This window comes from Ambystoma mexicanum, chromosome 4p, assembly GCF_040938575.1.
Source record: "Ambystoma mexicanum isolate Mex_15411 chromosome 4p, UKY_AmexF1_1, whole genome shotgun sequence".
Lineage (NCBI taxonomy): Eukaryota > Metazoa > Chordata > Amphibia > Caudata > Ambystomatidae > Ambystoma > Ambystoma mexicanum.
This window is the reverse complement of record NC_090927.1, coordinates 554,791,264-554,818,965: the sequence shown is the minus strand read 5'-3', so window position 1 is coordinate 554,818,965 and position 27,702 is coordinate 554,791,264. Positions and strand designations below refer to the sequence as shown.

At 45.4% G+C, this 27,702-nt stretch overlaps 1 protein-coding gene across 2 annotated transcripts in view; it reads left to right on the top strand.

Annotated features, from left to right (window-relative positions):
* Nucleotides 1-27,702, top strand: part of CSMD1 (CUB and Sushi multiple domains 1) — a 5,442,057-nt gene that overhangs the window by 4,371,734 nt on the left and 1,042,621 nt on the right. For both annotated transcript variants that reach the window (XM_069606098.1, XM_069606099.1), the window contains exon 38: nucleotides 13,557-13,675. In XM_069606098.1, the coding sequence (XP_069462199.1) occupies nucleotides 13,557-13,675 (119 nt within the window). The remainder of the gene's footprint in view (nucleotides 1-13,556; nucleotides 13,676-27,702) is intronic.

Genomic DNA, 27,702 nt, shown 5'->3' with positions numbered 1-27,702 from the left:
TTTGTAGGAATAGTACTTTCTGGGCAGCTTATAACTTTAACGTTGCTCAACCAATTGTCACCAAACATTGCAGAGAGGCGCATTCTGATTGGGTGTTTGAAAAAGTGAGGTGCGTTCTCATTTTAGAAATTGCCATATTGAATGTGCGGATCACAGACTGCGCGTAGAGGAAAAGAAGTCAGTTAAATATAATTGGGTTATTTTGTGGACAAAAGATGGCCTGGAAAGGGAGGGTAGTGGAAATAAGTTGCTATAGAGCTCTTTTTATTGATGAACAAAAGCTTTGCAGGTGCTGCCATGTCTACCGTTAATTTTTCTGTCTGCGGACGTTATTGGTATTGGGTTGGGTCTGGGTGAGTCTTGTTATTTAAAGGTGTATTGTACATACTTGTTAGATGTTTTCATTCTATTGTGGTGGTTGTGGCCAATGTCATGATACTTTGGGGCATGGTGTGGACCTGATAACTGGATAATTTTCATCAATAGTTACGATGAAGAGAATAAACCAGGCCCGTCTGGCGGTCTTCTGAGGGAGAATAGCAAATATCAGATTGAGAGTGGTACATTTTCAGTACCAACAGGCCAGTATATCATCTAATGGTACTGCCCCACCCCTTTTTTTTTTTTTACAACAGAGGGGGTAGGGCAGAGCCAGGTGTCTGGGGAATTGCCCCATGATTACCTGCATCAGAGGATACGGCAGGTTCACCCATCTGAATTTTTAGTGGACAATCTATCTCATTATACGCAAGTCCAGTTGAGGCACAGGTACTGAAAAGAGTACTCTCCTTTGTGCCCACTGCCCCATACAATCCATTTACTACGATCCATTTACTATCCACATTGAATTGTCACAATTGGTACAAAAAATGTAAGCTAAAAAAATGTTGCCGGTACTATGGAAGACCAAGAGTACAATCTTACTGGTTTCCACAGACCATCCTCATTTATCTAGGCAACACCAGTACCCTCCACCCTCAGCACTGCCCTTGCATGTCTTTTATTTGGCGGCTGTGCACATCATCCTTGGGACTCCTCCGCCCCAGCAGTTAGCCAGTGGCCTCCCACCTTGGCTTCCCTAAGCACTTCCATCCTGAGCTCCCATCAGCAATTGCCCATCCCTACTCCCCCTTCCATTCATGCACTTCTCTCACTGCACAATGCATATTCGCATTTGTAGCATCGTTGTGTACAATTAGACCACTATTAAGTGGCAGTTGGTGTGTGGAAGTTTAATATGTTGCTTGGGCTATATGTAGAGTTTTTTTTTAAAGTGAGTGGTGGATGGTTGCTTGACTGTTCAAAAGCAGGAAATGAGGCAGTGTTAAACATAAAAGTAAAAAGGGTATAAGGGCTGTCCTGTGCAATGGTGTGCACATGCCATCCTGGTCTTTTAATGATGCATGGCCTGGAAAGGGGATTCCGGAGACCATGGATAGTCATGACGGTCCATGGATTATGGTCCTTATTGTATGCTAGAGAAAGATATTTGGGACAAAATATTGTTTCTGTGCTTGTAGCTTTTTCTCTAGTATGCAATTGCCCATTATTTCCATTAGCATAGTACAAAATGTCAATGGAAATGCTGGAGAATCTTATTGAGTCAAACTACTTTACTGAAAAATGTAAAGTCAATGGAGTCTATAACATTATTTGTTTTACTTCTATTTTTTAACTGTGAAAGGTGGTTCCTAAAGGACCTTTATTTTTTGCTGAAAGGAAGGTGGGGGAAGGAAATGAGCAGAGGGGCACCGACAACAGATATAGAGGGGCACGTGGACAGGGGACAATGGTGGGTGTGCATTAAATCTTAGGTTAGGGACAGTGTTTCCCATGATCCTTGATTACAGCATAGAAAGCACTTTGAATCTGCTTCCCACAGCAGAGTAGTGCATTACAGTATATACAGATTATTGTTGGCTTGGAAAGATGCGGATTAACAGCCTCTCTTATGGCTCGCAAGGTAGCTGGTGGGATATTCTTCCCCAAAGCAGTAGCCTGTGTGGTGGCAATAGCAGTTGAGGAAGATGAGGTAGAACAAGTCAGTCTACTACTTCCTGAGAAAGGAAGAGCTTTTCTCAGAGTAGCCGGGTGGTATGAGCGGGTGTGGCAGCAAATGGAGGTGGTACCAAAAGAGTGCTGCCCATGTTATCCACGACTGAGTATGATTCCATACTCAATGTATGCAATATGGGTAGCCCAAACCTTTGGTGCCCCTCATACAGTCTTAAAGAACCGCCACAGACATGATTCTCTCTGGATGCTGGAGGTAGGCATTTCCTCTATCTCATCTTCCTGGACTGCTTAATTTTCCTTTTGCATCATTGTGCCTTTTCCCTCTTCCAGGCCCTCCAGCTGGTGGTGGTGTTGGTGGCCCAGGGGAAGAGGGATGGGGATGTCTGAGGCTATTTTCTAAGTTAAACAGCAGGTGTGGCAATACCCTTCCAAGCAGGTGCTCTCTCCTCGATTGCATATGGAAAGTGAGTAAGAATGCGTCTAGGAGTTGTGGAAGGGTAAACTTTCAGGATGAAACTTCCAAAATCGGCTAGAAGTACAGTTTTGAAATGTCCACAAAGCACAGACCAGTTCATGAACACGTCATCACAGCATGCGCGTACGGTCCACTGACGATGTTCGGGAAATGGGGTCTAAAGTAGTAGAAAGCGGTTAGAAGTGTTTTGAATGTTACTAGGAGCTGGGGAATGGCACATTTTTACTTGAATCTTTCTAGATTGGCTGAACACGCTTATATATTGGGGGTGAGTAGGAAGTTGTAGCAAATCCGGGTGCACTGGTAAAAACCTATTAAATTATGTGACAAACATTGTTAAAGGGACATTCTGGTTAGGTTGCACTAACAGAAAAACCTATGAAATTCAGTGAAAAAACATTAAAGCACAATGCCCCTAGGCTATCACCCCAGACATACACACACTACTATACCTGGAAGAAGTGATAGTGAGGAAAGGCATGATTATATTGGTTGCCAGAGATGATTATAACATGGAGTGACAATCAATATTGACAGGAGCTACAGACAAAGAGTTGTTTGCTGCAAAAGCTGAGGAAGAAGGAGAGGTGGTTTTTGGATTAAACATACCATGTCTAGTTCAAATGATAGAAAGAGCAATACTACAGATGACACAATTAGTGAAAAGAAAGAGAAAGTACATGCAGGAAGATTTGGAGAAAGTGCCAAAGAAGCTATTGACTGCAGGACCTCATGATGTCGGAATACTGAAAGGGGTGGACGCAGTTTGCATAAAAATACAAGAGGGAGCACTATTGCCATGAGTGAAGCAATAACCCATCTCCCGAGAAGCAAATGAGGGCATATATGGGACACTGCATGCCCTACGGCAGCAAGGTATCGTATAGGAATCCTATGCATTATGGCCATATATTAAATTAAGAAATCAATGGAAGGGGTGTGGCATTTCATACATTACCTCTGCCCTCTTAACCATGTGATTGAAGCAGAATTTCCACTTGTTCCAAATCCAGTGACACTTTTCTGCAGCATCCCCGCAGTGGCATGCTACTTACTTCAAGCGCTTAAGGAAGCTCAGAAAAACAAGAGTAAGATGCAATGACCAGCTGAAATGAACGAGAATGTTGCTCAACTCGCGAATTAATTGGCATATGCACCAGTGTTAACTACACCCAATTACAAAGAGAAATGTAATTTGTTCTCTCAATCAGATGGCAAGGTAGTTGACCCGGAAGAAGGGTCAGGGACACAAACCACTGGCATATTACAGTGGGACACTGGTTGCAGTAATGAAGGACACTTTCGTTGTGAGCAGGCACTTGCTGCTGCTGTGTTCACAATTGAAAAAGCATCAACAATAATAATGTGATGTCTAATAGTTTTGTACATGGAACATGCATTGTTTGCAATATTAGAAAGGTCCAAATCAACTTTGACAACTCAGAGAGCATCAGGGTATGAAATCATATTGACACATTTCGCAATCGAAATTGTCAGATGCAGGACAGTTAACCCAGCAGAATTAATAGCAGAACTAATAGACAAAGGAGAGACTATACACATGACTTTGCGGCATGCGTAGACAGAAATTAAGGGAATCCCAGGGTAAAGGAAGACGTGATTGAAGGAGGGTAAATGATGTTCATATATGTATTGAGTATTGACCCAAATCCAGGGAAGAGACATACTGGTTCAGCAGTAGTAGGGCACACAACTGGTATACCTGAAGAAGGGGAGATTGAGTTTTTTTTTACCAATCACGGCTGTCAGCACACTACTCTGCACAAGCAGCAGAGTTAATGCCATTAATTGAAGTGCTCAACATGTCAGAAAGACACACAGTAACTATATTCTCTGATTCTGCATATATAACATCTACAGTACACTCAGGATCAGCAAGATAAAAGAAGAGGGTTCAGGAGAAGTGACGGCACACCAGTGCATCATGCAACACTATTAAGTAAATTGTTGGAAATGCTACGAGGCCAAGTAGAATTGGCAATAATAAAGTGCAAAGCCCACACTGGAGGGCAAGATGTAATATCAGAGGGTAACAAAAGAGCAGACAGGATAGCAAAAGAAGCAGTATATTTACAAGAGGGATCACATGTGCTATTCCCTGGCGAGAAGGAAAAAGTGTCATTAATAGCGTTGATGAAAGCAGCCAAAGAACATACTGTACTGTCATAGGGTTTCAATGCAACACCAATGGCACATATGATAGAATTACAGGGAGAAGCACCATAGGATGAAAAAGAGATTTGGAGGAATAGAGGGTGCTCCTCCCAGAGGCAGGGTGAGGGAGATTTGATCTGGCAACAAGACCGACAAAATGGTAATGCAAAAAATGTTATTGAACATGGCTCTAGAATAGCTTCACTACCCTGTCCATGCCTCAAAAGAGCACATGGCAGTGAGTATTGGTTTATGCTAAAATTATCTGAATATGTGGATGAATTTGTAAATAATTGTATGACAGAAATACTCAATTAGGCACACTTTAAAAGTGGTGCAAGGGAGTTTACAGTTATTTCTATATTCTCACTATGCAGGATTCACTCCCTTTAGTTTTCCAATGATTTGTTGGTCAAAGACTTTCGACTGTACAGAGGATTTTGCAAGACCCCTGTGTGACCACTTTGACGTTTCTCTTGTGGCTCTCATACGGCCTTCTGTTTTTGGTAGTTTCAACAAACAGGTCCCGGTGAGAGTCTTTTGAATGAACGCCCATGGACCACTCTGCATCTGGACCTTATCTAGGATTTCTTTAAAGTTAAAAAAACACACAAGTACTTTGTTCACTAGTCGTTGCATTCACAATATGTTGCTGATTGCAACCTTCAGCTCAACACAGTCCGGCTAACTATCAGCTCTCCCTGAATCACCAGCTGTGCTGAACTCTTTGGCATTTCTTGTCTCTGGAATCAAGATTGTAACACGGTAGCCAGAATGTCTCTATGACTGGCTGTCAGCACTGGAGGTCCCCATGCACCATTGACATCTGCCACGCAACAAAACACCTCTATATTTCCCTGTCTTGTGATTCCTTTTGCTGAGTCTTTGTGGATTTGGATCGAAATGGGCAGAAGTTGCTTCTGTCCTTGTCGCCCCTTTGGTTCTCGACAACTTTCTCCTCCTCTTGGACTGCTGTGCTTGGATAGCTGTCTCGTTGTCCTGTCTGCCTTGCTCGAAGTATGCTTTCGTACTTCGCCTTATATCCCTGTGGGGAAGAGAAAGGGCTGTCAGGTGTGTGTAGTTGTTGTCAATTGCCTGACTTTGCCTGACTCTTGTGTTGGGACATGGCAGGTAGGTGGCTCTGGTGTTAGTCTTTTGTTTGTCACATTGGAGGAAAGTGTTTGTGTTGGAAAAGGGGGGAGTAGAGTTTCTAGATATCCTACAGGGTACGATGGGGAAAAGGTGTTACAGGGTAGGGGGTACCACATCTCTCCTGTCAGCGTTCCACTTGCACTCCCCAAAGACCCCTCATCCAGGTGCTCCTCCCTCACTGGTCCACCCCCAGGAACTGAATCCAATTGCGATGGTGGTGTCCTGGCCACCTGGATGACAGATTCCCGATGATTAGTTAGTGAGACACCTTCAGGTTTGTCACATCACCATTTCCCTTCTTGGACCTGACCCCAAGGATGTTCTTTAATATTGAGATGGGATGTAGTGAGTATGCATTCTGATGCAGTTCAATAAATATGTATGATGGAAGCATTAGGAACTGAACCAGAAAGAGACTGAAGGCAAGAGACAGGGACTTGGAAACGTTATAATGCTTTGAAAGATTAGTGGCATCAGCTGCTGAAAGATTAGGTCTGGTAACAGAAAAGGTGTCCCTTGTGCACCCCCTTATTAAGAAACCCTCTTCCGACCCTTCCTGCCCAGCTAACTATCGCCCAATCTCCATCACTCCCTGATGAGGTTTCGAGACAAGTCCGATCTATGAAAGTCTCGTCAAAACAGGTCCACCCCTGTTCCTCCAAAACTATCAAGGACCGCATTGACTCCTTGGCTCCTGCCCTTGCTGACTTCTGCAATCACTCCTTTGGCTCTGGAGTCTTCCCATCCCCTCTCAAGCACTCCCGTGTGCACCCCCTTCTTAAGAAACCCTCTTCCGACCCTTCATGCCCAGCTAGCTATCGCCCAATCTCCATCGCTCCCTTCTTGGGCAAGCTCCTGGAGAAACTGGCCATCTCCCAGCTTAATCTCCATGCTGAATCTGTTGGTAGTCTTCATGACCATCAGTCTGGCTTCAGAGCTGCCAGAAGCACGGAAACTGCTCTACTGAACATCCGTGGGGACCTGCTCTCGAACCTTGACTCTAACATTCCATGTGTTCTCATTTTGCTTGATCTCTCTTCTGCCTTTGATACTGTCAACCATACCATCCTGCTCAACCGTCTCCGTGATAACGTGGGTATCACTGGTCAGGTTCTGGCGTGGTTGACCTCTTTCCTCTCCAATCGACCCTCCCAGGTCCAACTGGGGTCTTTCCTCTCTGACATCTTTTTCTCTACCTGTGGTGTCCCGCAGGGATCTAACCTCTCTCCCTGGCTGTTCAACCAGTATCTGGCACTTCTCGCCCACCGCATCGTCGCTCTCTGCCCCAACTTTTAGTGCTATGTGGATGATACCCAGCTCATCCTCAGGCTACCCTCGGCCTATTCTTCTCCTTCCCTCATCTCTGACTGTCTTTCTGCTATCCAGGAATGTTGTGCTGCCAACGACCTCTGCCTTAATGCCAGTAAGACTGAGATTCTACTCATCGGCACACCCACTCCCTCCTTCCCTGCAGCTCTCTGGCCGGCTCCTCTTGGCCCTCTTCCTGCAAGGCAAACAACCTTGGGGTCATCTTCGACTCTCCTTCTCTCCTCACATCTCTGACATCTCTAAGAAGTCACACTACCAGTTACACCTCCTCGGAGGTATCCTTCCTTTCCTCTCCTTCCCCCAGAAGCTCACTGTCTCTAGAGCCCTGGTTCTCTCGAAGCTGGACTACTGTAACAACCTCTATCTAAATCTGCCCGCCTCTACTCTCCGCCCTTTGCAACTCATCCAGAACAGGACTGCAAACCTTGTCCTTGGCCTCAAGCCCAGGGACCGTATCTCTCCAGGACTGAAATCACTGCACTGGCTCCCAGTGACTGCGAGGATCAAGTTAAAAACCCTCTGCATTGTCCACAAGGACGTCTGGGCCTTGGGCCAAAATATCTTCAACTCTCTCTTCCTAAATATCTTCCTTCTCAAGCTCTTCGCTCATCCGCCTCCAACTCCGTCAGGGTCAGCTGCTTTTCCAAACAACGAGTTGGGGGCAGATCTCTCTCCGCTGCAGGGGCCTCGCTCTGGAACAGCCTTCGTGCCTCCCTGAAACTTGAGGAGAACCATCTCCGTTTCAGAAGCACCTCAAAACCTTCCTCTTTGCCTCCGCCTTCTCTCCCCCTCTCCCCTGCTAAAATTTACTGAAACTACACCGAATCTGCAACTGGGCCACTCACCGTTCTCGGTCCTTGGCCCAGCCACTCTCCCCTGCACTGCCTCCCGGGCATCCCTTCCACTGCGGGACTGTGTCTGTATCCCTACAGCCCCCCTTCCCAGCACTTGTCTGCGCTTTCCACGCACTTGTCACCAGCTGGCTCTTATATTTATCCTGTTTTACCCCTGTACTGCACTTTCCCTTTCTCCCTTTCCCCCTTGCACTTTTCCCTTTCCCCTCTTCCCTTGCACTTGCGCGATCTGAATGACAACAGGCCTAGTAGGATCGTTGTCTGTCTCCCCTTGTCCCCCCCGCCTCGTCGCGCCTTGAAACACTTGTGTATAGGCGCGTTACAAATGCCATATCATATCATATCATATCTCAGGGAAGCACCTTTTTCACTTCGGGATACATCATTGAATTATACATTCCTATACATAGTTAATAGCTGAAATTCCACAATCTTTGATTTAAAAAAATGGTGGCTTAACAAAATGTTGACTCTATTCTTGATGGTATGACACACATAGTTCAAAACAGAGGTTGATTATTTATAGAGTGTATTAAATCATTGGTTCTCTAAATGCATGTTTGGAAATCAAATTCTGATTTGCCAAATAAAAACGTAAACACTTCACCAATGGAATAGATATCAATATCATTAACTTATGTTGACGTTATTCCTACCCCAAAAGTGTTGTCGCCATGTGAAGTGTGTCAACGATGCATTACATTAATTGTACGTCATCTCCCTGTATTATGTAATAATGTTTTTCTTCTAGCCCATGAACCAAGCTTTCTGTCATGACAAAATGCTGCATGCCACAAACACTCTGGCCATTGCTTGTGAACATATAATTGCACGGTGCATGTTCAGCTCCTGGAAAGAACATATTGACGTTACGTTACCGAAAGTAAAGAAGACTTACATTAAGGCAGTATAAACAATTGGAAAACATTAATACGCACGGATTTGTATTTTACGGCCATTATCCATAGTGATCCGTCTATGATGTTTGATCTCAAATAAAGAAGGAAATGCAAATTGGCTTCGAGACTCAGACCCCTATTCTCATCCAGGTGTTAAGTACCAAAAAGGATGTTAAAAGGCTTAACAACCTTTTCAGTACCGAAGAACTATTCTGAAGGTGGCACACTCTTTCGCCACTTTCAAAATAGATGTCGCGGTTGCTAGGATAGTTTGGAAACCAACCTAGCAACCGCCACATGGGTAATCTGGCTTTTTGGAGGGGTAAGCTTGTGACACTCCTCCAGTTTAATATGCGTGCTAAAATAGCGCAAATGTACAGTACCCTTTTGGTGGCGTTAGACTGGAGGAGTGCCACAAGAATCCTTGTTTGGGATAAATGAAAGGGTTCATATACACCTGTGTGTTGTATATGAACACTTTCATGTACACTAAAGCAAGCAGCTTCATCCCAGAGGCAGGGTGAGGGAGTTCAGATGACCCCAGTCTCAGTCCTTTCTCTTTGTCTCTGGTTAAATGTGCGATGTATCTCTTCTCCTGGCCCCATACTGCTGTGCATCATAGTGGCCAGTGCTCTCTCTTCCTCGCTTATGACTACCAACACCACCATTCTTTGTGGCAGAGACCCAATCTAGCAGCACACTCATGAGAAGAATGGCGGTGGCAGAGTAGTGAAATCCAGTAGACCTGAACATGAACTTTAAAGTTGACTATCATTTTAGTAGTCTGCCATTCTGGAGAGCCAGCCAACCCATGTTCAGAAAGGGGATGGGATCTAGGACTTTGATGCTTTTTGGTGCCTGCAAACCATCCCCTCGGGAAAAGGAAGACAACCATTGGCCCAATTAACTATCTAATGATTAGGACAAATCTAAGTTGAAAGGATAAAAAGGTCAGAAATGTCATGGCGGTGTAGGTGGTTTGGGTGAGATCAAGGGGGGAGAAGGTAGAGCAAGAGACCAATCAGAGGAAGGATGGTGGAGTTTAGCCTGAAGGAGGATTCCAGAGAGTGTGTGCAAGGTTGGTATTGGTTAGTGGGAAAAAGTGGTACATGGCTGTATGAGTGCATGCAAGGTGAGGTAGTAAGGCTAAGGGAGAGTGTAGGGGTATGAGTGAGACTGGGTAGGAAGGTTGACTAGGAAAAGGAAAGGATGGGGACTTTGGGAGAATGTGTGCGTGGAGAGTAGAGTGCGGGTGGAGATAGTGGTGAAGAGTAGCAGGAGGGGAGAGAAGTGAGAGAAGGGAGTAGAAGTAGCGAGTAGTAATAAGTAAAAGAGTAGAGTGAGAGGGAGATAAACATCAGAGAGACAGACGAGGGAGGGAGGTAGAGAAGGGAGAGATGGTGGAAGGAAGAGAAGGGAGGACAGTCGATGGAAAGGAATGTGAGAGAGCATCAGGACATGGGGTACAAGGGCATTAGAGGGAAGGCCAAGTGGAACCTGAGCATTGGATGACCCCTATTCCACTTCCAAAACCATTATTGTTCTTTTGATATCCCTTTATAGGATTTACATAGAAGAATGCAGAGGGAGTCAGCTAGATAACGTGTTTAGCAGTCAGCTATTAGATAGTATAAGTTACCAATCTCTGATGAGCTTTTTGGGGATTGGTGAAATCTGGGCTATGAATAGCAAAGCCCACTGGAGACGAGAGAGAGAGAGAGAGAGAGAGAGAGAATTTCCCTTAGTGAAGCCATTCTACAAGATTGAATAAAACCTCTTGGACCATCCTTGAGAGTTGGTGTGTATTTGAGGCCATCCGTGACAGCAAACTTCACGCAACACAGAATTGCAGAATGTTATTAATGATGCCGAGTGGAACATTTGAACATTTTTACAAAAAAGCTAATATTTTGTGTTAGATATCAGACCTGAAAATAAATTACCGGTCGAGCGGCCTGTAGATTTCGTGCCTCAAATGTCTAGGACCACTTCCACTCAGCTTGCTGACTGATGAGGTATTAGGTTTAGAACTAACACTTTCTATTTTTCCTGTAGCACAATAGGTGTTACTATGACCAAACTCCATATCCACACTCAATATTATCTCTGAGTGAGGAAAGACTGTCTTCGCCTAGCAGGAATGCTGCACTATGATCGGGCATATAAACACACATCTCTGCAAGAAGTGCTTAAAAAATTGAACTTACTTCCGAGATGCCATGGCCCTCAACCCTATCAATACGCATTTGAATGTTGGCTCACAAAGCTGAACATGCTACACACGTTTTGCTATAGTGAACACACAAACTGTATGTACAATAATGAATTCAAAAACATTACAGGAGCATATTATCAGATTGGACCGTAGTTGTCAACAACAGCCGGTCTGCAGAGCCAGCATCCATTGCAAGGCGTCATTCAATATCTTGACGTGTTCCTTTTTATTTTGATAAAATGAGCACTGACTTCTTTGCATTAAGCAGTTGAGCAGGGCTGTCTGAATTTGGTGCCTAGGGAACGCTGCTCCCAGATAAAGACGTCAGTGGTTCTGACAGCAACAAAGAGGAGGAGGAGGGGCTCACAAAAAGTACTGCTTAAGATCTTTCATCACTTTAGCAGTAGCATACATATTATTCCTTCACTCATTCCAGAGTTGTATGTCCCACACATGAAGGCACTCTCTGAAAGATTGATGCTTGTCACCTGTCTCTTCACTTTGCGAACAGTTTCTCTTTTTCTCCATTATCCTCTCTCCTTGGTCCCTCAATCTCGTTTCAATCCTTCCCTTTTTTTGTATCACACCATTCTTTTTTAACATCTCCATCTCACCCACCTTCCCTCCATTCCCTTTTCCCTCTTGTGCCTGTAGTCCTCTCTTCCTTCAATATCTATGTATCTCTTTCTCTCTTGGCTGTTCCATTTCATTATCCCTCAACAGAAGTGAGGCAGAGTCTGCTGAGCTATCTGAAATTAGGTTTGTACCCTAGACTTTGCTGTAAGCAGAGTACCAGGAGGCCATCAGGCTGACTTTATCTCTTGTGCCGGACAAAACTATGTGTGGCTTGTAAATCTGGCAGCTGCATACCGGTGGCTTTAAACTTTGAAGATATGTTAGACACACTAGAAGGGTCTCATGTTCATGTGATGTGCTCTTTGCTTGTTTAATGTTCACATTCGTTAATATTAAGCAGGAGAAATTCACAAGTTAAACGAGAATACAGTTTTGCTGTTTGTGTACGTGGCACAGCGGGTTCCAGTCCTAAAAGAAAATATACCAGTTAAATGTGGCATCACCAGAAATTAGCATATGAAGGTGAACTCTGAAAAATGTGGGAGGACTCCTGGAAAAAGTGGGGGCACTCTGCCCACCCCGTGTACCCTTGACTTGAGCCCAAGCAATCAATACATTGGGCCTTATCACAACTACGGCGTTAGCCGTGCCAAAAATTCCAGCACGGCTGCTGCTGGAGTTGATTTTTACTGGCACCCGGCAATGGGGCATTCCAGCCCCAGTGGATCCGATACATCCCCATTGCCGGGGGCCGGTAATAATTACTCCCCATTCCCATTGAGCCCATAGGGAAGGGGGAGGTCGGATGCACCGGCACCATTCGTGAATGGTGTCAGTGCATCCGACATGGTCTGCTTGCGTGTGCTGGTATGCCCACCAGGTCAGACCTGGCGCGGCGAAAAGGCACCTGCAAACAGAACTCGTAGTTTGCCGGTACGGTAGTAACGGCTCCAGTAGCTTGCCGGTGCTGTTACCACCGAACCGGCAAACTTGTAATTAGGTCCATATTCTGCGATAAAATGTTGGTATCGATTTGAGTTCTGATTATTTGTAGCGATGTGTTTGAAACTGCTGCCCTTTCACATTTGCAGCTTTAATGAAGAGTGCAGCACATAGGCATTAATTTGCCATTTCCATTAGCTAGCTTTCAAGGAATGTTCTTTGGCACTAGTTCACTTGCCGTGTGTCCCACGACGATGGACTCGATGCCTTAATAACTGTAACTATGCTGACACATAAGCTTGCGACACTGTCAGCAGCAAGATGATCAGACAAGCACATAACACCTTCTCCAGTCTCCCCTCGTGCTGCCTGCCCGCACTATTCAGCAATACAGCACAGTAATAACTGGCTACAGCAAGCCAGTGCATGAGTCATGAAATCCCCTAATGTTGAGTGCATGCCCCCCACCCACTTACAGAAAGTGCGGACTTGAGCGTGTGCCCCCTCGGGCCAAAGTCCTAAAAGGTCACGTATTCTAACAGAAGGTGGATCACTGCTAACCTTTTGAATAAGCATTCTGTTTTCCTTTTAGCCAAGACGTCATTTTCCACCAATAATAGCTGCTGGGTCTGCAGCATTTTTACTGAAACGGTTTACCTTTAATAATGCCGCAAACGATCTTGACATTAAATCATACTTTAAACTGGCAAAGTGGCAAAAAAACAATCGATCTGTGTGATATATAAATCGACGTAATGTTCTCTTCAAAGCTATGCTATCATCCATCGTTTAATTGTTTACCATTGTTTCACCATGAGTGATGATGCCTCTATATTTCAGATGTGATTTACATATTTTAACAGTGTTGAAAATATCTGTCTTCCACGTCTGTATTCATATTGTTGTTATTGCTTCCCTTTCAGCTGTTGGGCTTACATCCTGCCCAGAGCCAGTGGTACCCAGCAATGGCATCACCATTGGAGATAGACATATGGTGAATGATGTAGTGTCATTTCAGTGTGATCCAGGATACACCTTACAGGTACAAATCCTTCACATCATCTTTTCGGATCTATGTGATATTTTCGAAAATAAAATACTGCATCCCCAAATACCCATTTATTGTTCTTTCACCCCATTCCATCACGTATATATGTGTGGGGAGAGCCACAGTAGCCTCCCCCATACTGCAGTGAAATGGGTAATCGAAATTCGGTATTTTGGGTTTCTGTATTTTTTGCCGCAAAATCATGGCATCTTTTCAAGATGTTTTACTATTGCTTTAAAGTTCTAGGAACGTGTCATCTAGTGGAATATTCTACATCAAATGATAGGCCTCATTAAGAGGTTGGCAATGTTGTCTTATGGTCATACAGCCAAAGGGAATTACTGTTAGAGCACAAGGTAACTTGAAGGGTCTGAATGATGCAGGCACTTGAGTTTATTCCATATTTTGGAGTCCTAACTAACCCGATTGTCCATCGCATGGTTCTATGTGGATTAATTCCCGCATGTGGTAACAGCACATGCACTAATAGTTTTGTGTGCAAGACGTTTTTGGCACACACAACCAGGTGGCTTTTGTGAGTTTGTGTACTGCAACTCTTAATCTGGAAGTGCAGTAAAAGTGGCAGCAATACTGTTACGGCCACATTTTACTGCCACGCCACACCCTCAATGACGCCCTATGTCGATAGTTAAGATATGTATGGTTTTATATAGGGCACCATACTTCCTTCAGGCATCTGTAGAGGGCACATGTTTGTCCTGTATTCACTTCGGTATATGTTTTACCTTCTCTTGAAAAATTGTGTTTTTGTTTATCTGGTATTTATGTTCTGGCACTGACTGCCTTCTCCTTCTGTGGTAGTTTGTCAGAAAAGTAAAATTTGAAAAACCCGCCATTACACGTCTATATTTCCTCTCCACTCTAAAATTCAGAAAGTTATAATTTCTTACACGTAGCTCTGTGAAGCTACTGACTTAGGTTGACTTATTACCTAGCAAATTGAACTGTGGGCATTTAAAAGTAATGCATTGGTACAAAACAATGACTACTGTGAGTAGTGGTTTCTAAACTCCTACTCAGGCCGATACTACTTTTCAACCAACAGTGATCTCAGTCATAAAAATGAAACAGAGACAACTCTTTTGACTCTTTAAGTTAGCAAAGGGGTGTGAGCCAGCAAGAGAGCATTCCATCAAAAATAGCACTGTGGTGGGGGGCGCTTTTGCACACATCGAAGATAGCCGCCTGATTGCTGAGCTCCTCTATGGTGGCAATCCTTTTGAAAATAAATCTAATGTCGGAGCCTTCCGAACTACCTAAACTGGCTGTGCTGCCTTCTCACATCCCCTGGAACCCCAGGGAGAAAGAACAATGAAAATCGGACCCATGCGTCTAAGAAACTGAAACTACGCGGAATGAAGCACTGGGGCTGTGCGGTGAGCTGACATATGGAACCAGCAACTCTTTGACAGAGACCGCGGCTCCAGAAGAACACAAAGGCCCTGGAGGGGGAGGAGCCTATTTTTCTGCCTGCAAGCTACTGCGTCCATAGCCCATAGTATTTTGTTCAGATACACTTAAGACATGATCCAGACACCACCGGGGCACCCCTCGAACAGCAGTTCCTAAAAAATAAAGAGGGGACCACTAAGCCACAGGGACGACTGCACGAGCAGCGGGGGAGCGCCAGAGGACAAGCCATATATCTACAGTTCCTCAGTAAGAAAAGTGCACACCCCTCACACCAAGGGCCACCCAAGCCCATAGCAACCTGAGTCTCCCAACTCTGCCTGCCGGCCCGTCCCGGAGGGTGAGGGCTTCACATAACGCAGATCGTCGATCGGGTGGGGTCACCAACGGCCCTGCGGAGCAGCAGAGGCACTGGAAGAAAGGCTTGGATGCCTGCCCGCACTGAACCGTGCTGTTGATGGCCTTACCCCTTATTGCCCGATCTCCTCCATGCATAATCTGCCAGTGGTTGAAACCCAAGTGAGGGGTGTACAAACCACCCGCTTCTAGCCGCGGTGTCCCAGGGGGGACCCGACCCGCGGCGAACGGGCACACAGAGTGGGCTCCAGGACCTCACATCACACGGCAGTGGAGCACTGCAACCAGGGCCTCACATCACGCAGCAACGGGACACGGCATCCCCCTGACACAGCAGAAGGACACGAGACACATGCAGACCACCTAGCTCCTGAACACACAGTCAGTGTAATCCATGTACCATTGCCTGGTGGGTTGCTGAAAGCTAACCTACTAGCCACCCTGACAAGGGCCATATCTATCTATATCGCGGCTTGATCACTGACCGGCTAACCAGCTAGCCATAGGCGGGTCCTTCCAGAGGGAATCGCCATTCTCTCTTTATCTAAAGATTTGAACATTAAGATACATTGGAGGTCACAGTCCATCCTTCGAAGTAACTGGACTTCACAAGAAGTAAAGTCCCAACCAATTGAATAAACAGCATAGGTCTTTTTAATAACTGCACAGTTCCACAAACATAGGAAGCAGTCTATAACATACATAGTACGGTGTCGATCATTGTGGGTGTGCATACCAATCTGAACACAACAGATACCATGGAATCTGCATTCACAGACAAGGACATAAACAGCACTCGTGAACAGATCCCTTGTTCAGCTACGCATCTCCTTTAAGTACGAGATCAATTCTGGGGCTGGGCAACCTACCCGGAGTGCCGGCCAGGCTGTTCTGACCAGCTAGACAACCATCACTGCATGCTAGTGATACCCGTGAAATGCCAAGAGGAGCCAGTGTGAAGAAGAAGAAGACTGGTCCAATGGATTCGTACAAAGCTCCCAGACCCTGACTGGTGTCCCGGGTCCTGCGGTCGTCGCCTCCTCGGCTTCCTCAGATGACACCAAATTCGATCACCTCCTCATTACAGTACAAAACGGATTCCTGGCGGTAAATGTTAAACTAGATGATATCGTCTCAACAATCGGCTCACTCAAAGGCTGTGTTGATAAGGAGAGTGCTAGAATCATGGAGGCAGAAAACAGAATTGGGACTAACGAAGACTCAATAAGCCAAAACACCCACAACATAACCCGCTCGAAAGGACAGGTGACCAACCTTTGCTGCAAATGCGACAATTTGGCATCCAGAACGCGCCGCAACAACATACAAATAGTTGGGCTTGCAGAGTCCTTCTGTAAGGGCCCTATGGAACCTCACATCGAATCGCTGCTGAGATCTTGTTTGGCGAGAACTCCTTTTCCCCACATTTTTGGTAGAAAGAGCACACTGCACCACTCTGGCACCAGTGCGCAAGCCAGGAGCCTCCCCTCGCACTGTCATCACCAAGCTGCTCAATTACAGAGACAGAGATGCAGCGCTATGGCTGGCCGGGGAAATATGCCCTCTGCTGCACGATGGAGACAATATCCACATATACCCCGACTTTGCAGCAGGATTCCAAACGCAAAGGCGATCATACGAACCGATTATAAGACAACTCAGACTGAGGAAGGTTCCATACGCTCTACTGTTTCCTGCAAAACTATGGATACAACACGGCGGCCGTGCGCACTTCTTTGAGACTCCATCGGCGGCAATGGCCTATATAAAAGCTTCCATCCCCATGACACCACAAAGGGGTGACCTGGATCAAAATGACCTCCAACGACCGGTAGGCGAGATGAGAGATCCGAACGATTGAAGGACAGCACTACAATATCCTTTACAAACTTAAATGTGTAATGATAGGTGCTCGGAGGGCACCACCTCAAAAATGGTTATTAACTGGATGAGATGTGTTTAGCGACAGGATCTGTGGCCGTAACGTACGCTCCCCCTGGAAGTTCCACAAGTTAATAATAAGGGGTCATCACCAGGTTGGGGTTGATGGTGTGGGTGGGGGTCGGCACAGGGCTCAGAGCATTGTTTTTTGGGATGTTGGGGAAGGGGGTTTTGGCATGGAATGGACAGAGACATGCTATATGGTTGGAAGGATGAGACGACCACCCGAGAGGTTCCCCGTTGGGCACCGGGAGTCAGAATTGAAATGTTTAAAATTTGAGATCACACCATCACAAGCTGTACCATACTGGGGTAACACACCCCTCATTATGGGTTACTCGATTATGAATGAATGGCCCGACATGCAAAATCGGGTACGGGGCTGAAGCTTAAATTTCTCACGTGGAATGTCCACGGGCTTAATAACAGATCGAAGTCCAGCCGGGGCTTACATTAACAGACATCCCCCCCACATTGCGATGCTGCAAGAAACACACGCATTACAGAATGTTAACAATGGTATTTTACGCCAAAGGGTAACAATAGATATAATGAATATTCATCTCAGAACAGAGGAGTCCTCACACTGATACACCCCTCATTGGGCTTTAAAACTGGGAAAAGTAAAATTGACCCTCAAGGCAGATATGTGATCATATGGGGCAAAGTGTCGGGTGAGGAGCTGATCCTAGTGAATACCTATGGGCCGAAAACCGATGACCCTGATTTTTTTGTAAACATGATTGTTGAAATTGGTTTAGCAGTAAATGCATGTATTTTGTGGGAAGGGGACATCAACACCATACTCAATGTGTCTCTTGATAGGTCCCCCGACAAGCAGAGGGGTCTCACCAGAACAGTTAACGTTCTACACCAGCCTTAGCACAATTGGCCCTTGTTGATGCATGGAGAGCTTTACACCCATTAGAGAGGCAGTATTAATTCTACTTATCGGCACATGATACTGAGTCAAGGATAGATTACTGGTTTATTTCTTCCCGTTTGGCCAACTTGGTAAATCACTGTGACATACACCCCCATACATTATTGGACCATTCCCCAATCACTATAGAGGTAAAAATGCAGAACGTTAAACCTCCAGTAAAAAGATGGAGAATGCCCTAAAACATCCTTAAAGACCCGAATGTGGTAGAATCGTTACACATTGAAATGGAAGAACTCTTTAGCATAAACAAAGGATCGGTGGACAAATGGTCAACATTATGGGAAACTTCAAAGTGTGGATAAGGGGGGCCATAATGTCTTAAACAACTGACTTTTGAAAACAGTCAGGTCAGAACGAACAGAAATGGAAAAACACCCAAAAACACTTGAGAATGATTACAGTACAACACATGATAAGGGGACCCTAGCCTAAATCAATACTCTCCTTTTGAAATTTAATGAACTGGTAGAAAGGGAACAACAGTATATGATCACACCCATTAGAGCACATAGGTACGGAGATGGTAATAAGGTGGGACACTTAATAGCCAGTCTGCTAAAGAGCGAACAAAATCGTACACCAACCACAAGCATTGTAACAGGGACTGCTGAAGTTATAAATGATGAAGGAGGAATAAACGAAGAATTTACCAAATTTTACACCAACCTAAACCCAAACTACGATACATGCACGGAAACAGAAATGAGGGATTACCTAGACAGTATCACGTTCCCAACACTGTCAATGTACAGTGCCCTAGGTCTTGAACAACCAATAACTAGCGAGGAAATTGCAGAAGCAATTAAATCACTAACATCTGGTAAGGCCCCAGGATCGGACGGACTGGGTGCATAATTATACAAAGAATACTCCCCAGAACACTCCCCAATCTTGTCACTTGTATGAGAGGAAGCAATGACATGTGGCTTACTCCTGGGCACAATGAGGGAGGCAATCATTACACTATTATTGAAACCTAGGCATCCCTCCCATGAAATGCCCTCGTATCGCCCTCTCTCGTTAATCAAAACAGACACCAAAATATACACCAAAGTACTTGCAACTACGTTACTCCCCAAGATGACGACTTGATTCATTCCAACCAATGTGGTTTCATCCCGACTAGATCCACAGCGTTAAACTTACGCAGACTATTCAGAGTTATGGCACAGATCAAACCAGAGGCTCAAGCCTCTGCTGTGTCATAGGATGCCGAGAAGGCTTTCGACTCAGTATCCTGGTCATATCTATTTGCAGTGCTCGAGAGATTTTGATTAGGACCATACTTTATCCGGTGTATCAAACTACTATACGCTTCTCCGGAAGCAAAGGTCCTCACCAATCACACTCTGTCCCACAGCTTCAACCTGGGTAGAGGCACAAGGCAAGGCTGCCAATTCTCCTCTGTTCTGTTCACCCTCACTATAGAGCCAGTAGCTGGTGCTGTCAGACTAAGACAGGGGCAGAGAGGTATAAAGATGGCCAGGAGCACCCAGTCCATATCCCTATATGCGGATGACACATTGTTATACATACGCCAACCAGAGAAAAATCTCATACCCCTGCTGGAAGTCATGGACAAATTTGCAGCATACTCAGGATACAAAATAAACACTTCTTAATCTGAGATTTTCCCACTAACACCCGCCACCACCTGGCCAACTAACACGCATGGTCTTCGGTGGTCCCCCACCAAGGTAAGATATCTGGGATCCTCGTATCTAAAGACAAGATGTCCCTATACATTGACAACTATGAGCAACTCCTACAAGCGATCCATGCCAAGCTTCAACTATGGGCCAAACTCCCTATCTCACTCATTGGTCGCGTCGCAGTACTTAAAATGGTGATCCTCCCCAAGCTCCTATATGTGTTTAGGAATGGCCCAATATGGCCTGGTAGACCATTCTTTGATAACCTATGTTCCATGGCGACAATATTTATATGGAATGGCGGGGCAAACAGGATGAAATGGGAAAAACTTGTGGAACCATATGAGATGGGTGGTGTAGCTGAACCGGATGTCGAACTATATTACCTGGTAGCCCAGGCACAATATGCAAAATACTGGCAGGACCCTACTGATACAGCACCACATATCCCCGTTGAGCGTCACTCAGTCCGTCCAACGGACTTGCGCTCCATAATATTTACAAAAAATCACAAAGACACATGCAAGTATGACCCGGCAACAACCATGATCATGGCATGGGCTCTGATCTGTAAAAGGCTACACATCGATGCACCCTATGATGCACAGGCCCCGCTGTGGAACTTCCCAGGTATTAAACCCACATACGATGAAAGTATACACAGGACATGGGTCCCGGAATATCAGCTTAACATGAGCGACATGGTTATCCCGGGGGGCGGAGGGGGGGTACACCTTCCCTTGAGTCTCTTTTAAACACACAGTTCAGTTTATCTCACTACATATCTCAATTAACTTTGAGGGGTACGGTTCTTCCCTTTTACTTTGACTGTTCCTCTTTTTACCCTTGGTGTACTTTCCTGCTAGGGTATTACAACTTTCTTACTGATCTTTAACAGAGTTTTGGGTTGTCCCTTTTTGTATTCGTTCCCACTGTTCCACGGTTTCAGATTAACTTCTCTTCTTATTCCTGGTTTACTCTCATGCCAGGATATCACAGTTTTGTTTCTTGGGTGCAGGACCCAGACTCACACGGTGCCTGGTTTACTCTCCTGAAAGGATATCACTATTCTGTTTCTTTGTTGGGAATCCCAGACTTGCACAGTGCCTGGTTTGCTCTCCTGCCATGACATCACAATTCTCTTTTTTGGGTGCAGGTCCCAGACTCACACAGCTCCTGGTTTACTCTCCTACCAGGGATTTATATAATTTAATTGGTGTGAATCCCAGACTCACTGTTTATCTGGTTCACTATCTCGCCTTAGTTTATCTACTGACTCTTGCTGTCATCCAAGAAATAATGTTTTTCCAGTATTGAGTCACAAACCCTTTCTCTCCAAAGTTCTTATTAGTATAAACTCCTCTTTTCAAATATTGGGTCACCGACCCTTTCTGAACACTAGTCGTATTCATGTCAATGTCCTTTGCAAAGCAGGAAGTCACAGACCCTTTGTGCAAACTGTTTGTATTCGTGTCAACCTCTCTCTCCAAGTATTAGGTCACTGAGCCTTTCTTAATATTTTTTGTATCTGTAGAAATCTCTCTTTCCAAGTATTGGGTCACTGGCCCTTTCTTAACACAGTTTGCATTTTTCTGAATCTCTCTTTGCAAGATTTAGGTCACTGGCCTTTTCTTAACACTGTTTCTATTTGTATAAATCTCTCATTCCAAGATTTGGGTTACCAACCCCTTCTTAACACTGATTGTATTTGTATCAATATCTCATTCCAGGATTTAGGTCACCAACCCTTTCTTAAAACTGTTCATATTAGTATCTTTTCCTCCAATTACTTTTATTGGGTTGTCTCACGCTTCTAATGATATGCAACACTCACTCTGAAATGCTCCGGTAGCCCACTTGCTCTCAGTGGGCTTACCAGACAGCTCTGGTGTTCCTCGCATCCTTCTGTCATCTTCTCCTTAGATTTGTTGACTGTGGGTGCATCCATTTATTTGTTGGGCTCTTGCTTTATCTACCTTTGCTTCTGGCAGCTCCAGCTGCCTATAGCAATAAAGCAGTGAGCTTCTCTTGGCCGGTCTCTCTGCGCGCTGTTCTCGCTAGCCTCCATGCTGCCTTCCATAGTGTGCTCACCTCTAGCGTTAGAACCAGCATTGGCAGAAGCTGCGTTACGCTGCAGTCTCTGCCTCTCACTCGTAGTCTTGTACAGGTGTAAGGAGCTCATGGTGGCAACAGTAAAGACAGACACACGTGATTACAGTTGAAGGGTGTTTAATAAACTGTATAAATGGATGAGAAAAATGACTAATCTAAACCTAAATCTAAGATGGGAGCAAGCTACGACCATCAAATCATAATAAGGGAGTCCTGGTGGTGTCTTGTCAAAGAAAAATGGGTCTATACAACAACAAAAAAACTATTGCCAATCCTTGCTTCTACGTTACAAAATAGTGTGGGATAATGTTCATCAGAAAAGAAAGAAGTGTTCTTAAAATGATAGGTCAGGATGGTATGGCTGGGTTCTCCCTTCCCCACTTTTTTTAGCACAGGACACGATAGGACTACTGAGCATAGTATACCTCTGGGCTTCTCCAGCATGAGGTTACAGTTATTTTCAGTTATATTGGGAACTTCTGTGATCAACTCTCTTTCATTCAAAGTCTCTTGCCTCGAGGGCCTGATGTGTCAAACAAAATAACAAAACAAACATTGCTTTCTGTACGTTGGGTGATGACTCTTCACCCCTGGATTACCCTCAGCCGGGCGTCAATGTTAGCGTCCCCCGTGGGGTTCACTATGGCTTTTCTCTCCCAATATTATCACGTGTAGTATTCAAGAGTCTCAAAGTATCAAAAGAGAGCTGTGTGTCACTTGCATAATACTGAAAGTTAGAGGAGAAATTATAGGTCAGGGCCTAGTAGAGACATTGAAGAGCCATGGAGAGAGGTTAGAGTCCTGGGGAACACCAGATGTGGAGAGAGAGGTGATAGAGAGAAAGGACCCAAACTGGACCTGGGAGGGTCTGTCCAGAAGGACAGAGGTCAGCCAATCCAGGGCCTGACCTGTGATGCCCAGGTTCTCACGGGGTCAGTTGATAAGGATGGCATGATTGACTGTGTCAAAAGCAGAGGAGAATTCCACGAGGATAAGGACAGAAGGATAAGGGTACAAGCCAGAGTCTTTCAAATGAGCACCCACATGGCACTGGAACACTCTGCAGCTGGTCATTCTGTGGGCTTTCATACGCGTTCAGTAAAACACAAGTTCTTTGTTCTTAAATTATTTCAATTCATATCTTGTTTCCTTTTGCAACCATCTTTCAACACAGTGTGGTTTACTTGCGGTTCTCCCCCCTACTCACTGGCTATGCTGAATTCTTTGGTATTTCTGGTCTATGGAGTCAAGGACGGTACCACGGTAGCAAGTGCATCTCCCTGCCTTGGTTATCAGTGCAGGAGGGCTCTGTGCACCATTGACATCTGTTACACGACACTACAGCTGTAGTTCCCAGTTTTATGATTCCTTTCATAGAGGCCTTGCGAGTCCGGGTCGAAAATGGCAAGGGCACTTTCCTCTTTGTCGTCCACTCAGGTCTCATCGTCTTTCTCCTCCGTTTGAACTGCCATCCTGGAATAGCTGCTTCCTGGTGTGGTTCACTTTTTTCAAAGTGTGCTTGCGTGCTACGCCATTTGGCTCTGGTGTTAGTCTGTTGTCTTTCACAGTGTGCAAAAGTGTTCATGTTTGAAAAGGGGGGTAGTGCTTCTAAATATCCTCTGGGGTAGGATGGGAAAAAGGAGTTATAAGGAAGGGTGTACTGTGTCTCGCCTGTCGGTGTCCCACTTCCACTCCCTGAAGACCCTCAGCCAGGTTTTCCTCCCCCATTGGTACACGCCCAGGAACTGAATTCAATAGCGATGGGCGTGTCTTGGCCACCTGGATGACAGATCTCCAGGGACTAGCAGGTGAGACACCTTCAGGTTTCTCACAAAGCACTGTGTGCGTTTTATACTTCCCGGCATTAGTTAATACTTTCCAAAGACTTGAACAGGGAATTGGCTTACGGTTTCTGGTCATCCTCATTTTTCTATCCCCCTTCCTTATCTCAGTACTAAAAAAATGGGTGTGGGAAAATATGGTTGTTGGTCAAGAAAACCTGGGAATTCTTTTACTGTGTCACAATAAGCCTTACAGGCATGCTGACAAGGCCCATGGGTGTCACTAAGAATTACATCTGAAGTTTTAGTTTGATCCAGTGTTATCCTGCCTCCCTTTGGTCATGTAAGGTAATCTTCCCTCCAGAGAATCAGTGACGATGTTCCTAGATTTATCAATGTAACCTAGACAAAGGTGAGCCTATATACCACATGACAGGGGTGGTGTGTTGTATTCTACCACACATAACTCACCTCCTGCCTTCCATACACTTCCCAAAACCCTTCCCTGAGACCCAGCACACCTGTAATTCAGATGCAGCAGAGATAATCATTCCAAACACTTCAAAACATTTAAATTGAAAAGTCATCTGGGTGAGAGATTCTGTTACCATCAGTTAATGGAGGACTGAATGTGGTCAGTATTGTTGCTCCTTGTAACCTAATAAAGCCTTCAAATAATCTCACATCATCAAGTGTCTCCTAGTGAATGTGCAAGTGAAGGCTAATGTTAGCAAGGAACGAAATAGCTTCTAGGTTTAGGTCTTCTTTTGTAGCTGTTAGAATGTATGTGTCCAGTAATCTCATTTTTTTTCAACATTGCTATGATTGCAAGTCTGTCTGATGCCTAAGGTAGGGTTTTCAGACTAAATTCAGTCCTTGGTTACCTAATAATTCAAATATATAACAAAAACCTAGGTGATTGCTATAGTGAGAGATGGTTCAGGTGAAAACTGTAGTTTTATTTGGCATCAGTGGCAAGCTCAGCAGCTGTGAGGTAGGGCTACCAAGACACTTTGTGATGCCTTTATCATTTAAAACCCCATCAGGACCAGATGATCAAGAAGAAGACGTCACACTGTGGACAGTACCTTATGGTTATTATTGGGTGCATTTCCTGACCACTAGTCAACATTGCAGTCAATGCCTTGGGGAACTGCAGGTAGGATAAATATGCTCAGAGCACGGCAGAAGCCCATGTTCCAGACATTGTGTCGATTATGTTAAGATGTTTTTTCATACCAAGGTACAGCACAACCGACACCTGAAGGCAAACTGCCATTAAGACTGAGTAGACACTATTGAAAGGAAAAAGAAAAAAAAACAGTGGAGCTAGAAATGCTAAGTTTCCAAAGCCCTTCTGAATTGTAAATGAGCAGCCACAGAGTGGAAAGCAATGGGAAGAACATTCCACAACATGGCAGCTTTAATAGAAAATGACCGGTTGTTGATTCTGGCGTGGCAAAACCTAGGGACATTTAGAAGGAAACAGTCCCTAGAGTGTAGCTCTTATATGGGAGAAGGCGAAGTGCAATCATAGCAGCAATTGTTCTGAGTGAGTGCAGCCAGGGCCGTGTAGCTCTGGGTAAGTGCAAGGAGGCAAGGGGCTGTAGAGGTTACAGTAACAACCCCTAAATGCACAGTAGGCTGACCTTCAGGGAGTTGGAGGTAGCTGAGTGAAGGGCTCGAGAAGGAAGGTATTTTGGAAGAGAGAGTTGGATGCAGTGTGGGCCAGGGCCCCAGAAAGCCTTGTGGAAAACACAGAGTGTCTTGAGCTTGATCCTTGCAGCCACGGGGAGCCAGTGGAGAGATTTCAGGGCAAGAGAGATGCAGTCCCTGGGCTTGAGGACAAGAATTAGTCTTGCAGTCCTGCTCTGAATTAGTTGAGGGCGGAGAGTAGAGGAAGACAGGTTGAGAAAGAGGCTGTTGCAGGTATACAGTGATTTAAACAAAACCAAATTAATGAATGAATTCATAATGAATCCAAAACAACGATAAATAACACATTTTTTGGATTAAATATATATTGGGTGGGGGTTAAGGTGATAAAGTGGGTGGGGAGGGATTTGGTGGGTTTTCAAACATAGGAGAGAGCAGAGGTTGGGGGGCGTAGTTACAGTAGTCCAGCCTAGAAAGAACCAGGGCTCTGGAGACAGTGAGCTTCTGGTGGAAAGTAGGAAAAGTAAGACTACCTCTGCGGAGGTGCAGCTGGTAGTGGGCCTTCTTGGCAAGGTCCATGATGTGAGGAGAGGAGAGAGTGGAATCGAAGATGACTCCAAGTTTTTTTGCCTCACAGGAAAGTGAAGGAAGAGGGCCCATTGAGGGTTGCCAGAGTGAGAGAAGGAAAGTGGGAGGAGGTGTCCTAATGAGAAGGATCAGGATCTCTGTCTTGCTGGCATTAAGTCAGAGATCATTGGAGGCGCACCAATCCTGAATCGCAGATAGACAGTCAGGAATGAGCGAGAGAGGAGAGGAGGCTGATGGGAGCCCAAAAGAGAGCTGTGTGTCAGCTGCATAATACTGAAAGTTAGAGGAGAAATTATAGGTCAGGGCCTAGTAGAGACATTGAAGAGCCATGGGGAGAGGTTAGAGTCCTGGGGAACACCAGATGTGGAGAGAGAGGTGATGGAGAGAAAGGACCCAAGCTGGACCTGCAAGGGTCTGTCCAGAAGGACAAAGGTCAGCCAATCCATAGCCTGACCTGTGATGTCCAGGTTCTCACGGGGTCAGTTGATAAGGATGGCATGATTGACTGTGTCAAGAGCAGAGAAGAATTCTACGAGGATAATGACAGAAGGAATGCAAGAATCAAGATTAGAGAGCAGATCTTCACAGGTGTTCAGGAGAGCAGTTTCCGTGCCTTTGGCTGCTCTGAAGCCATACTGATGGTTGTGAAGACAACCAACAGATTCAGTGTGGAGAGTAAGCTTGGAGATGGCCATCTTTTCCAGGGTTTTTCCCAGGAAAGGAGAGATAGAGATTGGGAGATAGTTTGCCGGACAGGTAGGGTCGGCAGAAGGATTTTTAAGGAGGGGTGGACAAGGGTGTGCTTGAGGAAAGAGGGGAAAGGTCCAGTGGTGTAAGAGTGCTTGCAGAAATTGGCCAAGGCTGGAGTGACGGTGTCAATGTGGTCCTTGATGGTTCATGAGGAGCCTGTTTGAATGACACTTTCGAAGATAAGACTTGTCTAGAAATGTCGCCAGGTGCTGGAGAGAAAGAGGGGAAAGGAGGAGGAGAGGGAGAGGTGGGCAAAGAGGGGCTGAGAAAGGTAGAGGGAGAGGAGGAGGAGAGAGAGGACAGGATGTCCTGAGTTTTGGTGGTGAAGTGAGAAGCCAGAGCTGTGCAGAGGGCCTCGGAGGGAGCAGGAGAGGTGGATACTGCAGAAGAATTGGCCAGCTCCTTGCATATTTTAAATAGTTTGGCCGTGTTGTTAGAGGCCGCAGAGATGCGGGCCTGGATGTGGACTCTCTTCTTGGACAGGACAGAGAGTTTTTTATTGTCTTTGGAGCAGGCAGCAGGCCAGTTTGCCAGAGGATGTGCACAAAGCCCTCCACTTCCTCTCAGCCACCATGCACTTGCATTTCAGGGCAGCAAGCTCTGAGTCATACCAAGAGTTGCACTTGGAAGTTGGCTTCAGATGGTTTCTCATGGCAGGTGCAAGGATGTCCAGGGTGTTGGAGATAGCAGGATGCAGTTAAGAGAGGGCTGTGTCAGAGTGTGAGTCAGCCGCATGAATAGGAGGAACAGAGAAAGTAGAGGCAAAGGCATCCTCTGACACACTCTTCATGGGCTGAATGACTGAGA